At 50.2% G+C, this 15,818-nt stretch overlaps 1 protein-coding gene across 2 annotated transcripts in view; it reads left to right on the top strand.

Annotated features, from left to right (window-relative positions):
* Positions 1-642: 642 nt before the first annotated feature.
* Positions 643-15,818, top strand: part of Acot7 (acyl-CoA thioesterase 7) — an 88,364-nt gene continuing 73,188 nt past the window's right edge. Inside the window, exon 1 of one of the 2 annotated variants that reach the window (XM_057784140.1) lies at positions 643-1,127. In XM_057784140.1, the coding sequence (XP_057640123.1) occupies positions 967-1,127 (161 nt within the window). In that variant the 5' untranslated portion in view covers positions 643-966. Of the gene's footprint in view, positions 1,128-9,607; positions 9,807-15,818 lie in introns of those variants that run through there. The other variant, XM_057784139.1, reaches the window with a different exon arrangement.

Here is a 15,818-nt window from a genome sequence, read left to right as displayed (position 1 = left end):
GGGAAGGCTGGGGTGTGTAACATGTGCCTGCTAGGCAAGGCTTTTATCACTAAGTTCCATCTGCTGGCACCTGGTATTCAGAAGTGGCAGCTCTCTCGGGGCTAGCGGGCTTTAGTTAAGTGGGTCGAAGTTCTGTTAATGGGTCCGTTTTTCTTGGGAAATTGCACAGGTCGCAGAAGCCCTGCAATAATATAGGTAGGGGTGTCAACATTTCCCTTCTTTGGTGGCTTCTGTGGCCTGCGACTTGGACGGACTCGATTTCTAGGCATCTTAGGCACCTTTGGGGCAGCGGCTGCCCCCAGCTTGCGCTTGGGGGTCCCAGGATATCTCTTTGGAGGCGACCTGGACAGTGTAAGCAGAGGCGGTGCTGGGGTAGGGGAGGGTCTGCGGCCCACAGGGTCCCCGGGTTCCGGGTCGGCTACCGGAGCCAATGCCTGCCTGTCCAGGAGGCCTAGGCCGGACGCCCCGGGTCGGCGCGCGGCTCGCGGCTCGCGGCTCGCGGCTCGCAGCTCGCGGGCACCGATCCCGTCCCCGTCCGGGTCGGGCCTCCCCCCCCCCCCCCCGTGACCTCATCGGGTGGCCGTCCCGGCTGGGCAGCGAATCGCCGCGCGGGCGCCCAGGAACGCCCCGTAGACGCTCGGCGAAGGGGGACTCTTGGCTCCTCGGCCTCCGGCCTGCGTGGTACCGGCCGCTCGCCTGTTCCGCGCCGGCGCGTGGAGTGCGCGCTCGCGCCCTCGCTCGCGGGCGTCCGTCCGCGCTCGCGCCACCCAACGGCCACCGAACCTTCTGGAAGTGGAGTCCCACGGCCTCCCCCGCTCCCGATCGAGCTCGCCGCCCCCGCCGGCGCCGAGGGCCGTGGAGGCCTCTGGGCAGGGGAGAGGGGAGGGGCCTGGGCGTGGGCGGGGCCTCCGGGGGGCGTCCGCTTGTGATTCGCCGCCTCCGCGCAGGCCCCGCCTCTCAGGCGCCATGGCCCCGCCTTCTTCCTCCCCCTCCATGGCGCCTCCCAGGCTCATTCATTCGGCGCTGGGCCTGCTAGACACCTGTTCTCAGCTCCCGCCGTCCTCCGCCGTAGCAGAGACGATGTCAGACCCCGGCACCGACACCCCGTCCGCCATCCAGATCTGCCGGTAAGACGGAGGCCTCCCGAGTCGACCCTTCCTTGCTCCCTCGCTCGCTCGCTCGGGCCGGGGCCGGCTGAGGCAATGCTCCCTCTAAGGCTCGCTAGGATGCCGCCCTCATCCTGGGCCGCCCTGCCAGGCTCCACGCACCCGGGACCCCGACCCTGGAACCCGCCCTGGACCCTATCTTTGGACCCAGGTCCAGGATCCTCTCCCGGGACCCCGCCCTGGATCCTTTTCCCGGTCCCCACCCTGGACCTCCGCGTACCCTCCTTAGGGATGCTCCCCGCCATGCTGCAGAACCCGGCCGGCTCGCCGGCTCCTCCCACCGGCCTCTGGCTGCATCCCAAGGGCGGCGGCCGCAGTCCTGAGGAGCCTCGGGCTTCGTAGACCGGGCAGTGCAGGGACACTGGGACAGGGAGACTGGCAAAGGGTCTATCCTCCGTCTTCTTGTTCGTCCTACAGGGCTTGCCCCACCCCGGGCTCGGCTCGGCGCCTTATAGTCTGAGCTCAGCCTCCTGCGGGGTTGGGAAAGGATAACTCAGGCTCCAGAGGGTGGTGAGGAGGATGCCCAGCGCAGTGGGAGCACATACGGATGGGTGCCTCCGTGAGAGCAGGCCCGGACCCGCTGTTCCTTTAGAACCCCGCCTCAGCTGAGAGGAGCGCAGGTGTGAGAAGGGAGAACTCATCCCTTCAAAGGCTTTATTGCCCAGGAAAAGGGAGTGAGTGGGTCATCTCACACAATAGGGGTAAAGGATTGTTCTAACCTACGCACCCTCCCCAGTCTTGCTCCTTTGGGGGTGCTGCTTAGATGTGGGTCCCCAAAGGAAGCTGGCGCTGATGAGCAAGCTCATTCACCCCGCTCTCCCCCGCCTCTCACGGCAGGGAGGGCAGCCTCAAGGTTACCCTGCGGTTTCGGTTCACGAAAGTGGAAGCCTAGGCTAGCTGGCGTGTGTACAGTAGCTCAGTAAGGGGCGCGGGGGGTGGGGTGGGGTGTGCAGTGTGCACTGCCCGCAGGGCATCTGCGCTGTCTGACAGACTCCCGAGAGTGAGAGTTTTGGAGAGTGGGCTCTTCAGTTTGGGTGCTGGGCATCACACTGACCTTGTGTCTAAGCCGTTCCCAGCAGAAGCAGGCTCCTTTTTTTTTTTTTTTTTTTTTTTTTGGCTGTCCCTGCTGGATAGCTGGAGCTCTTTGCTCTCAACCTCACGTTCTAGCCTGGAAGAGGCCATTTCCTGTCTTCAAGGACAGTTGTGACCTCCTAGAGAGCATTTGTTTAGGTCTCTTGCTTCCGTATTGACTATGCGGCTGCACTGGCCCTTGTACTAGAACTCTCTGGCATAGGAGTCTTGGGCCTTAGTGTTTGGCAAGTACCTGTTCCTGTCCCATCGTACCTTTCCTGGGAGCTGGGTGGCAGTGTCCTTCCTCCTGTTGTATGGAGGAGGGAGTTGAGGAACCCAGTAAAAGTCATCCAGCTCCAGGAGCTTCAGGGTCCGCTCCTACCTGGGTCTGCTTCAGTCAGCGGGGCTTTTAGTTCACTTCACCAGGATGACTGGTGACTAGACTACCCCCCCCCCCCCCCCCCCCCCCCCGCTAGCTTCTAACAGCCGATGGATCTTTATGTAGCCTGGAAACTTTGATATGTTCTCAAATGTCTTGTGTGTGACTTTTCTCATTGTACCCCACAGGGCCATCTCTCTGGCTGTCAGAGTTACAATTGCATAATTTTTCCTAAGTGACAGAATGGTTTTATGGCCAGGAGGCCTGGCTGAGATGCTTTGGGTGCAAAACATGGCTGTCAAGGGAGGTGGGGCTGTGAAGTGCATTGTGGTCTTTTGCATTTGACCCAGAGAAACCCTAGGATACTGGAGCGTGGACCTAACAGAGTGGAGAGCCCTTTAAAGACATGTGAGCCAACCCATTGAAAGAGGAAACTTCTGGCCTGGTACATCCAAGTCATGAATTTAACAAGACTTTACCAGACACCTCCAAGGAGCATGCACTGGGAAGGACACCAAGCAGTGGAAAGTTTAGGAGAGAGACAGTGTCATATAGATGGGTTCCCATCATCCTCTGCTTTCAGTTCCCAAGCTGTTGAAGGAAGAAAGCTTTAAAGACAGGGGCCAGGGAGATGGGACCTGAGTGCAGAACTCGCCTGTAACTCCAGTGCTGCTACAGCAAGATTGGAAGTGGAGACTGAGAACATTCCTGGACGCTCAGGTCAGCTAGCCCTGTAGCTGTTGCAGTGAGACCCTGTCTCAGTCAGGTGATGCCTGAGGTGGTTCCCTGACCTCCACCCTCATACCATGGCATGAGTGCCCTGCACACACACACCTGCACACACACACTTCCTGCAAAGGTAAAAATAAGTGTGGGATGGGACCTCTGCCCTTGGTGACTGAGTGACCTGGAAGCCCACTGCTTAACTCTCCTGTGTCCCTGTTCTCTTGTGGGTCTGAGTATTTAATAAGTGTCAAGATAGACATGGTGCTGCACACCTTTAATCTGAGTTTCAGGTGGATCTCTGAGTTCAAGGCCAGCCTGGTCTACAGAGTGAGTTCAGTACAGCCAGGGCTATGCAGAGAAACCTTGTCTTAAAAAACCAAATTCATAAATAAAGAAAAGAAAGAAAGTGTGGCCAGACCTGGTAGAAAGGCTGGCACGTAAGTCAGTGAGCACTCATAATGTGGGAAGTGGGCCGCAGCTCGGGAGGCCGCCAGCCTGACTCCACTCCTGTGTCTGACCCTTGCAGGTTGCTTGAGTGGCCTACCTCACTTCCTTAATCTCACAGAAGAATCTCACTTGACCTTGATTTTCTTATCAAGAAAATCTGTTTATTGGAGCTTGTACAGGGCCTTTCTTCAGCTCGCTGCAAGGATTGATACCTTTGTCCCATTTCCTGCTGGTAGAAACATTACAAAGGGAGCCATTTGAGAGCCAGCTCTTTGGGTACTCACTCAGGCCACAGCAGGTCATTGTCCCTGTCTTTGGGTCTGCTGCAAATAGATTGTCAACTTTCAAACGATGTGCTGGTGGATGGGGACTTGGTGCAAGATGACCTAGCAGGGCCATAAGCACATGTTCATGTGTGCACGTATATGCACATGTATGTGGAAGCAAGTTATCCATATTGGGTATCTTTCTGAATTACTCTGCATCTTGTATATTTCTTACATCTATTTGTTTATGACATCTATCTTTTAGTGGTCTTTTTGTTTTTTTAAGACAGGGTTTCTCTGTGTAGCCCTACCTGTCCTGGAACTAGTGCTGTAGACCAGGGTGACCTCAAACTCCGAGATCTACCTGCCTCTGCCTTTCGGGTGCTGGACTTAAAGGCATGTGCCATTGCTGCCCATTGCCTCTGTTTTACTTATTTACTGCCTTTCTTGCGTCCAAGTTTCACTTTATAGCCTATGCTAGTCTTGTCCTTGGCTTTCGCGCCAGCCTTGTGAGAGCTGGGATTTGTGCCTTTGGAATCGGTTTGGGGTTAAGGATATGATGTCTGCAGGGCCTGTCTCACTTTGCTTGTCCTGCTCTCCTTTTCCTGGGAGCTGGGATGCTTTGTAGTATGAGGATTCCTGCAGTGCCGCCTGGAGTCTGGCTGAAGGTGGAATTAATGAAAACATAGGATCTGTTGTGGCACCTTCCATAAAACACAGTGCTGGCTCTGTACCTGGGAGGATGTGTGGACCCTGTGTGACACTCTCTGTAGCTCAGTAAGCCTTGGTGGAGGGCATCCAAGTCTGCTATTGTCCTGTTAAATGTTTAAGGCAGCCCAGTGTCACTCTGGACTTTGCCCCTGCAACTAGCCAGCTCCCTGGTATCATTCAGGCCAGAAGGCGTCTTTCTCTTATTTACTTAAATCTGATTTGTTTATTATGAGTATGGATGTTTTGCCTGCATATATGTCTATATATTGTGTGCACCTGGTGCCAGAAGTAGGCATCGGATCTCCTGGGACTGGAGTTGTGTATTGCCATATTGGTGCTGGGAACCAAATTCAGATCTTCTGGAAGAGCAGCCAGTGTTCTTAACCAATGAGTCATTTCTCCAGCCGAAGTGCCGTCTCCTGAAGAGGACCCATGTGTCCATATGAAGGGTTGGCCCTGTTCAAGTGGGTTCTTGTCAGGGCTGACCCCACAGGTGCCTTGATCTTCCATATGGGTGCTGGTTGTCACTCTTGGAGACTTCCTGGGAGAAAAACCAGTCCAGTCCCTCACGTATACACATAATAAAAAATATTAAAATAAATTAGAAAAAAGTCTTAGTGTGAATTGAATGACACTTGTCTTTCCAGGATGTGGCAGACAGAGAGAGGCAGAAGCCCCCTGGACTGTGTGATGAGACGTTCTCCCTTTTTCCTTTTTTTTTTTTTTTAAATTGATTTTTTATTGAGCTCTACATTTTTCTCTGCTTCCCTCCTACCTCTCTTCTCCCCTTCAACCCTTCCCCAAAGTCCCCATTTTACTCCCAATTTACTCAGGAGATCTTGTCTTTTTCTACTTCTCATGTAGATTAGATCCACGTATGCCTCTCTTAGGGTCCTCATTGTTGTCTAAGTTCTCTGGGATTGTGATTTGTGGGCTGGTTTTCTTTGCTTTATGTTTAAAAACCACATATGAGTGAGTACATGTGATAATTGTCTTTCTGTGTCTGGGTTACCTCACTCAAAATGATGTTTTCCAGCTCCATCCATTTTCCATTCTTGGGTCAAGGGGCATTTAGGTTGTTTCCAGGTTCTGGCTATGACAAACAAAGCTGCTATGAACATAGTTGAGCACATGTCCTTGTGGCATGATTGAGCATCCTTTGGATATATACCCAAAAGTGATATTGCTGGGTCTTGAGGGAGGTTGTTTCCTAATTTTCTGAGAAATTGCCACACTGCCATCCAAAGTGGCTGTACCAGCTTGCATTCCCACCAGCAATGCAGGAGTGTTCCCTTTAACCTACAACCTCTCCAGCATAAGTTGTCATCAGTGTTTTTGATCTTGGCCATTCTTACAGGTGTAAGATAGAATCTCAGAGTTGTTTTGATTTGCATTTCTCTGATGACTAAGGATGTTGAACATTTCCCTTAAGTGTCTTTCAGCCATTTTAGATTCCTCTGTTGAGAGTTCTCTGTTTAGGTCTGTACTCCATTTTTTTTTTTATTGGATTATTTGTTCTTTTGATGACCAATTTCTTGAGTTCTTTGTGTATTTTGGAGATCAGACCTCTGTCTGATGTGGGGTTAGTGAAGATCTTTTCCCATTCTGTAGGCTGTTGTTTTGTCTTGTTGACCGTGTCCTTTGCTTTACAGAAGCTTCTCAGTTTCAGGAGGTCCCATTAATTGTTTCTTGCAGTGTCTGTCCTACTGGGGTTATATTTAGGAAGTGATTCCCTGTGCCATGCGTTCAAGTATACTTCCCACTTTCTCTTCTATAAGGTTCAGTGTGGCTGGCTTTATGTTGAGGTCTTTGATCCATTTGGACTTGAGTTTTGTGCATGGTGATAGATATGGGTCTATTTTCATTCTTCTATATGTTGATATCCAGTTATGCCAGCAGCACTTGTTAAATATTAAATATGCTTTTTTTCCCATTTGATTTTTTTTGCTTCTTTGTCAAAAATCAGGTGTTTGAAGGTGTGTGGATTAATATCTGGGACTTTTATTTGGTTCCATTGGTCCTCCTGTCTGTTTTTATGCCAATATCAGGCTGTTTTCAGTACTGTAGCTCTGTGGTAGAGTTTCAAGTCAGGGATGGTGATGCCTCCAGAAGTTCTTTTATTGTACAGGATTGTTTTTGGCTATCCTGGGTTTTTTGCTTTTCCATATGAAGTTGAGTAACGTTCTTTCGAGGTCTGTGAAGATCCCTTTTCCTTTTAAAGTATAATTAATGTTATTAATGCCAGGTAGAGACCCATGAGATGACTCAGCTCTTGAAGGTGCCTGCCTGCTAAACTTGATGAGCGCTTAGAGTGTGGTCCTTGGAACAAGGCAAGAACCAACTCTTGTAAATGGTCCCCTTCCACTCACCTGAGATATACAGGCAGTGGTAAGCCCACCTCTTTTCTATAAAGAAATATGTGGGAAAAAATTGCTCACCCACCCTATGTTCGACCCAGGGCCTCATGTATGCAGGCAGCTGGTTGTCATTTATTTATGTATTTCACACATAAAAGAGGTATTTATTTATTTATTGGTTTTTTGAGACAGGGTTTCTCTGTGTAGCTTTGCAGCCTGTCCTGGAACTATCTCTGTAGACCAGGCTGGCCTTGAACTCACAGAGATCCATCTGCCTCTGCCTCCTAAGTACTGCACCACCACCGCCCGGCTTGAGATTTTATTTTTTATTCTGTGTATGTAGGTGTTTTTGCCTGCACCATGTGCATGCAGTGCTTGTGGAGACCAGAAGAGGGCGTTGGACCCTTTGGGACAGGAGTTAGAGATGGTTGTGAGCTGCCTTGTGGGTTCTGGTAACTGAACCCATGTCCTCTGCAAGAGTAAGTGCTCATAACCACTGAGCCATCTCTCCAGCCTTCTCAGTTGTCATATTGTCCTTTGCTGTTAAAAAAATATTTATTTTAAATATTTATAAAATGTTTTGTCTTTCTGCAGGGGAATGAAGCTTAGGGCCTTGTCCCTGGCACCTGAGTGCTTCCCCACCAAGCTGTAGTTCTGTATTGAGCTTTGCTTTTGTGAAAGCCTTTTTAACATATAGATGCAATTAAAACGGCACACGTCCCAGCACTCGGGAGGCAGAGGCAGGCGGATCTCTGGGAGTTCGAGACCAGCCTGGTCTACAAGAGTTAGTTCCAGGACAGGCTCCAAAGCTACAGAGAAACCCTGTCTCGAAAATCCAAAAAAAAAACGGCACACGCTCCATAAACCATTCTGTCTAAAATGCAGCTGCGTTAAATGTACATTTCACTGAAGTTTGTTTTCTTTTAAAGCGAAGTCTCACATAGCCCAGGCTATTTTCAAATTTGACATGTGGTGGAGGATGGCCTTGAACTCCTGATCCTCCTGCTTCCATCGCTCACGTCTGAGATTACACACCACATTGCAGGTGTGTGTGCCCGTGTGCAACCATCTGACTGTGACCCAGGATATCTTCATCACATCTGATAGGGAGGGGCAGTTATTTCCTTCCTTAGCGACTGGCACCCAGCAAGCAGGTCAGGGGCTTGTTCTATGGTTGCCTGGGGAGGACATCATACTTAGCATAGTGCCTGTGAGCATCACCCGGGTGGGTGCCAAACTGGCTTCTGTGAATATTTGTGATTTTAGCTGTTTGTGGATGTGGTTTACAAATGCAGGTTTCCTAGGCATTGGGATGTAATCTAGGGCATGGAAACAGTCATGGTGTTTGATGAGGCTGAGGGATTTTTATTATATGTTCTAGGTGTATTTATTTATTTATTCATGTGTTTACTTATTTTAAAATGGGAAGCCAGGCCTGGTAGTGCATGACTCTAATCCCAGCACCTGGAGGCAGAGGAAGCCTTGGGCATCTTTATGGGTGTGAGGCCAACCTGGCTTACATAGGTAAGTCTAGGTGAGCCAGGGAGACATAGTAAGACTCTGTCTTTAAAAACCATACCACACCACGTGTGAGGCTTCACTGTGTTGCCCAGGTTACCCTGAAATTCTGGGCTCAGGTGAGCCTCTTCCTCTGCTTCCTAAGCTCCCAGCAAATGGAAGAACAAATACCACCTTGCCTGTGGTGGGTTTGAGATGCCCCATTGCCTGTGGTGTTTTAGAGAGGATGCTGAAGTATCTGTGGATGCCAAGCCATGCTGGGATTTGCTGCAAGATAACTTGGCACTGGAGCGTGCTGGGAGTGGAGAGAAAACCAGAGGTGGCCTGGAAGCAGCTGAACTGACTTTTTGTTTTGGAGCCACAGGGTGGGGACAGGGGACTCTGAGCCTCTGGTTCTTTCCAGGATAGAGAGTCAGCTCTGGAGCCTCAGTCCCTGGGATGTGAGGGCGGGCGGAGTTCAGCCCTGTGTTTTCCTTTGTGGTCCATCCCACTGCAGCCCTTTCTTGTCCTCCCAAACTTTCTCTGCCTTCGCGCTGAGCCAGGACCTCTGCCCTACTTGGCAACCCAGCCTTGCTGAGGATCTTTTGGCCCAGGTGGGACCTGTGCTTCAACTTGGCATAGCCAAGCAGGGTGAAGCTTAGCTTCAAGTTCTTGGAGATGGGGGTCCTAGAGGGAGCTCTGTCAGCTGGCAGCAGGCGGTGCCTTTGTCTCTCCCCATTTCCTCCCTCAGAGAGGTAAAGCCAGGCTGAGTGACTTAACGCCTCCTCACCTCCGTGTGAGCTGCTTGCATCACTGGGCCGCAGGAACAGGCCCACCAGCTTGCCTGCCTGCTCAGCAGTCATTTGCCTACCTCCTAGTGGTGGAAAGAGGAGCCAGTCAGATTCCCTTGAGGAGGCCCCTTCGCTAAGCTGGGTGCTGGCTGGTGGATACGGCAGTTAAGCCTTTGGCCGAGAGGGAGGAGTTTGTTTGTCCCACTCCACAGGATGAAACTGCTTTCCAGGACTCTGCGCCTCTGGGAGGTGGCGAGACAGGTAGCCTCCTGGAGCCTGGTGACAGACCAGGGGTGTTTGGGGCTCAGGGAAAGAAGACGCTGGGCTTCCATGAGGGCTGTCGGAACCAGAGCATATCACCAAAACTCTGATGATTACGTCATTGCCACGAGAAGGTAGGATGACTGGCCAAATTCTGTTCCCTCAGGACTCTGCTCAGGGCCTCAGGTTGTAAAACACCGAGGGTGTGCTGTGACTTCTTCAAAATGAGGGTTGGTGAACGGCCTCTTTTCACTAGGTAGTCACCATTTGAGACCGGTAGTGCTGTTCTTTTGGGGATCAGTGGCTCCTGGACTCTAGGCTTCGCAGCTCCAGGCTGTAGGAAGCTGGGCCCTTCCTAGTCATGAATTCCTTTGGGTGTGGTTGGAAATCACCACATCCTAAGAACCAGCAGCTGTGCCCGCCCAGGCCCTCTTCCAAGCTGCTGTTCCAGGTGGCAACTTCCGCACACGCCCTGTTTGGTCCCGGATGAATGAATGGGCTTTTATTTCGCCTGAGCTTTGCAGAAACTTTGTTGGAGCCGGGTGGTGGTGGCGCATGCCTTTAATCCCAGCACTCGGGAGGCAGAGGCAGGCGGATCTCTGTGAGTTCGAGGCCAGCCTGGTCTACAAGAGCTAGTTCCAGGACAGGAACCAAGAAGCTACAAGCTACAGAGAAACCCTGTCTCGAAAATCAAAAAAAAAAAAAAAAAAAAAGAAACTTTGTTGGGATTTAATTCACGTCTGTACATTTTACCCATTAAAGTTCACAACCTGGGGGCTGGAGAGATGGCTCAGTGGTTAAGAGCACTGACTGCTCTTCCAGATGGACCCGGGTTCACTTCCCAGCACCCACATGGCAGCTCACACCTGTCTGTAATTCCAGTTCCAGGGAATCTGACACCTCACACCAATGCACATAAAATAAAGTTTTGGTTTTTTTTATTTTTTTTTTTTTAAAGAGGTATACTCTTGAAAAAAAAAGTTCACAACCTTGTGGCTTTAGCACCTTCTCTGAGCTATGTCACCATCAGTTGCCTCAGTTTCATGAGGGACAATAAAGTCTTCTCCCAGCTCTTCAGACTCAGAATCCAGGGAGTACAGGGAATGTCTTTGTATGCTAATGAGGTGACTGGGGGGGGGGGGGCTGGCCTCTTGAAAGACCGTGGGAAGGACTGGAGGGTTTGAACTTTTGGCTCCACCCCATTACTTGCTACTCCCGGGTAGAGGAGAGTCTCAGTTTGAGTTAATCACCCGTGACCAATGACTTGATCAGTCCTGAAACCCCCTTTAAAGCTCCTGATGCTGAGGTTAGCATTTATTTCCGAGCGTCCCATTGGCAACCACTCCATCAATCTGGCTGGTCCTGGTTGTGTCTTTTATTATTTGTGTAATTTTGAGCTAAAGCCTTAGGATATAATCCAGGCTGTCTCTCAGCTCTCCTCTTCTGCACCTGCCCGCCCAGTGCCAGGATCCCAGCAGAGGTCCCGGTGCCTGCAATCTTGGCCTGGGTAATGAGCCTGTTAGAAGTCTCTGAGATAGCAGATGGAGGAGGGGCTTGTGGGAAGACTGATTTAGGTGACAGTGACGAATGGACTTGTGTCTCGTGTCTGAAGCAGCTGGTCTCTGGGGACTGACGGAGCCTTGGGCCTGTGGAGTTGGTGGCACAGGGGCACTGAGTTGAAGGAGTGGAAATGTCACCTGATTTGTCAACAGAGGTGGTGTGTGCAGAAACAGCTCACTCCTCTGGGAGTAGAGTCAGAACCACCTGGTCACCAAGTCAGCCTTTGGGGCATGCAAGGTGACTTCCACAGGACCCGGCTTCATCAACCTCTCCTGGCCTGTGGGAGGGCTCAGTGTCCCCACATCCCGGCCAGCACTTGCTTGTTGGTGGGTGTGTGGTACTGTCCCCCTGCAGGTATGGTTGGCACTCTCTGGATGGCGCAGGTTTCTCTTTGCTTTCTTATTCCAAGACAGGGTTTTTCTGTAACAGCCCTGGCTGGGACTTGCTTTTTTTGTTTGTTTGTTTGGCTTTTTTTTTTTTTTTTATCTTTTTGTTTTCCTAACAATGTATTTTGTAGCCCCAACTGTCCTGAAACTAGCTCTGTACACCGTGCTGCCTGCCTCTGCGCCCAAGTGCTGGGATTAAAGCTGTGTGCCACTACACTTGGCTTCTTTTTCTTTTTAAGGATTTATTATTTTTTAATGTATGTATATTATGTGTGTAGCTGTCCCCAGAGGCCAGAAGAGGGTGTTGGGTCTTTTGGAGCTGCAGTTACAGGAGGATGTGACCGCCTTGTGGGTGCTGGGAACTGAACTTGGGTCCTCTGGGAGAGCATTAACCAATGAGCCAGCACTTTACCACACTTCCTCCGACTCCTCCCCACCCTTTGAGAGAAGATGCCACTATTTAGCTGGGTTGTCCAGGAATGAGTTCTGTGGACCGGGCCGGCCTTGAAGTCACAGAGCTCCATCTGAGGCGTGCGCCACCGCACTGCATTCAGCTGTCTTTTGACTTTCTGGGGACAGAGTCTGATATCAAGACTAGCCTCAGACTCGATTCTAGTTGAAGCTGGCCGTGAACTCTGACCTTTCTGCCTCCACTTCCTGAATAGCTGGGGTTGCAGGTGTGTTACCACCACACCTGATCTTGGCCTGCTTTCTGGTAGGCTTGATTTTTATTAGTTGAGTTCATAGAAGTTCTTTATACATTCTAATACAATTTTCCTTCTCAGATATTTTTCCTAGCTGCCAAAATTTGTTAAAGTTCAGGTAAGATCACATTTATGAACTTAACTGTTTCAGAGTGTGGGATTCAGTGCTGTTTAGTTCTATCCATACCAATTGTCTCCAGAGAAACTAGTCCAGCCCCATCAAACTGTCCCCATCAGTCTTCCCCAGTCTCTGGCAGCCCCCCTTCTATGGTAGCAAAGGTAGAACTTTCTGAATCTGACTGCTCTGGGGCTCCAGGTGAGTTGTACTGGTCTCGTGATAGTGTATTCATTAGTACAGGGCCTTGCTCATTCGCGTGGGTGGATGTGTTGGGATTTCCTTCTTTCCTTTCTTCCCTTTTGTTTGTTTTTATGAATGTATGTATATGATATAGGGTCTCATGTAACCCAGCGCACCTTGAGATTTCCCATTTGATTTATGTGTATGGATGTTTTGCCTGTGTGTGTATTTGTGCACCAGGTGTATGCAGTGCCCTAGGAGGCCAGAAGAAGGTGTCCCATCCCCTAGCACTGGAGTTGCCAACTGCTTGAGTTGTCGTGTGGGTGCTGGGAATGGAATGTGGGTCCTCTGTAAAAACAACCAGTACTCCTTACCCACTGAACCATGTCTACGGTTATCAGGCTTGGTGCCTGGTTTATGCAGGGCTTAGAATCAAAGCTTTGTGGGCAGGTGTCACCTCTCTAGCGGTGGTGGGACCTGCGAGAATGAAGCAGAGAGATGAGGTGGGCTAAAGCCTCATGCGATTGCCTGCTTTATTCAGAGCCTCCGACAGTTTATACTCCGAGGATTGAGGGTCACATGAGTAAAAGTCTCCTGAGTTCAAGCTGTATACAATCACAAAGACTAGCCATTCTTGGCAAAAACGTGTTTTTCCTTAGAGCCATGGGAAGGACAGGTTAAACTTTTAACTGAATGACAGCAGCAAATGTGTACTCTGAAGTGAACTCACTCCTGTCCACTCCACCTGGGAGAGTGTGAAAACACATTCAAAGAACAGTTCCATGTTTGAAGAAACTGAGGTCACGAGACTCTTGATCTCTTGGAGTGCTCTCTCAGCACCCAGAACTGGCTCTCATGGCTTCGCTCCTGGTGTGTGTGCCGACAGGCGAGGACTCTGCCCACGGTGCTGTGTCCTCTGCCTCTTTCTTCCCTTTTATTTTTATTTATTATTTTTTTCGTTTTTTTTTTTTTTTTTTTTTTTTCCTTCGAGACAGGGTTTCTCTGTGGCTTTGGAGTCTGTCCTGGAACTAGCTCTTGTAGACCAGGCTGGTCTCGAACTCACAGAGATTCACCTCATCTGCCTCCCAAGTGCTGGGATTAAAGGCATACGCCACCACCGCCCGGCTTCTTTCTTCCCTTTTAAAGGCAGGGTAATGTTCCTCATGTGGACAGCACATGCTTCCTGTTTACATGCCTGATGGTGGCTCGTGGGCAGGTCCCCTGTGCTGACTGTGACATAATGCTGCTGTGAGCATGACCCATTGGGATAGCTCTTTTGATTGTTCCAATTGGACATACTCCCAGAAATGGTTCACCAGATGACGGGTAATTGGCTCTAGTTCTAATTTTTTACGGAGTACACCAGGTTCCAGCCCCAAACCAGCATACTTGTTATTTTCTGTTGTTTTTAGGGAGACAAACCACAATCATGCCATGTCACCTAGCTAGTCCTCGAGCTCCTGTGTCCGTTCTCTTCTCTTGAGACAGTGTCTTATTGTGTATTCAGACCCTACCCTGCACAGGCCTCCTCTGCTTTGTGAATATTGGGTGTAAAGGTGCTCCAGGCCTGGCTTCTTATTAATTTGTTTATTTATTTTTATCATTTTTTTTTTAATCTGTAAGACTTATTGCAGCTTTCCAGGAGGTAGAACAGTTAACTGTAACGTCAATAGAAAAGTCTTGTCGCTGTGGTCATTCCAGTCGCTAGCAGATGGCCTCAGGATAGGGTGTAGCCTCTGTGGTATTGGTGTCACAAAGTTTACACTGCAGCCTCCATTCCTGAGCCGACTGGGTGGGCGGTGTCTTCAGTGTCACTTGGCAGAGTGATCTTGCTCTTCACTCTGTGACTCTCTGGTGTCCACAAACACCTGGGAAGCAAAGAAGAGGGGTTGGGTAGCTATCTACCACACAGACTTTTGGGTTCTCCCTCTAGTGGAGGTACCTGTTGGCGGGTGTCAATTTTTCTCCACAGGCCACCTCTCCATGTGTCCCTTGACACTCAGAGTGAGACAGGGGTGGCCTCATATTTGACACTCAAAGTGAGATGGGAGTGACTTCATATTTGGGATTGTTTGGGGCACTGCAGCCTGCTGCCTTGCCCATGGTGCATCCCTGTAGATATATAAGTATCCTCATAATTGTAGACATGTAAGTATAAATATCCCCCACCTGGGACCGCTCTCCCTAAGTAGCCCCGGCTTGCCTGGAATTTGCTTTGTAGACCAGTCTGACTTCGATCGTCCTGCCTGTGCTTCTCAGTTGCTAGGATTGCAGGTATGTACCACTATGTCCAACTCTTCTGGGGGCCGTGTGCCAGCATGGTGTCTGTTAGTGTAAGGCTGCAGTGTTCTCAGTGATGTCCTTCCTGGGGGTCACGAGGCACAGAGGGCTTGGGATGGGACCAAGTCTCAGTCTCCATCCCATAATTGTACTTACTGAAATGGACTGAGCGAGAGTGCACCCAGGGTCAGCATGTCAATCCGAAACCAAAGGCAGCTGTCAAGAGTATAGGCTCCTGTGAAGGGACAGTGTGGGTGGAGTTGGCACTTGTTCAAACTGCTTTATGGAGGCATAATTTGTGTAGTTCAACCCACTTAATGTATTTGCTCAACTTTGACCTATATGCATACATGCCTGCAAAGCTAGGCCATGGTCAAGATAAGGGACAGGCCATCGCCCTTGGGAGTTTCCTCCTGTTAAGTTTTATTTCTCCCCATCTGTGGTGGTTTGAGTAGGCATAATCCCCATGGGCTCATATATTTGAAAGCATAGTCATTGGGAGTGGTGATACTTGAGAGGGATTAGAAGGTGTGGCCTTGTTGAAGGAAGTGTGTCACTGGGGGTGGGCTTTGGGGTTTCCAGTGGTTCACCCCTCTCTTCCTGCTGCCCTTGGATGCAGATGTAGAACTGTCATGGTGCTTCTCTAGCACCATGTCTGCCTGTGTGCTGCCACACTTCCTGCCAGGGCAATAGTAGGCTAAGCCTCTGAAACTGTTAAGCAAGCTCCAGTTAAAGAGTTGCTGTGGTCATGGTGTCTCTTCACAGCAACAGAACACTGACTGAGACAAAACCTCTTGCCTTCCCACCTTCAGGCTTTTTGTCTTGTGGTTTTCGTTTCCCTAGAATTTTATAAAAATGGAGTTTGAGCAATGGCTTTGGTGATGTATATCTAACTCGAGGCACGGGCAGCAGTGTCGC

The sequence above is a fragment of the Chionomys nivalis genome, chromosome 11 (assembly GCF_950005125.1).
Source record: "Chionomys nivalis chromosome 11, mChiNiv1.1, whole genome shotgun sequence".
NCBI lineage: Eukaryota > Metazoa > Chordata > Mammalia > Rodentia > Cricetidae > Chionomys > Chionomys nivalis.
This window is presented reverse-complemented; position numbering and strand designations above follow the sequence as displayed.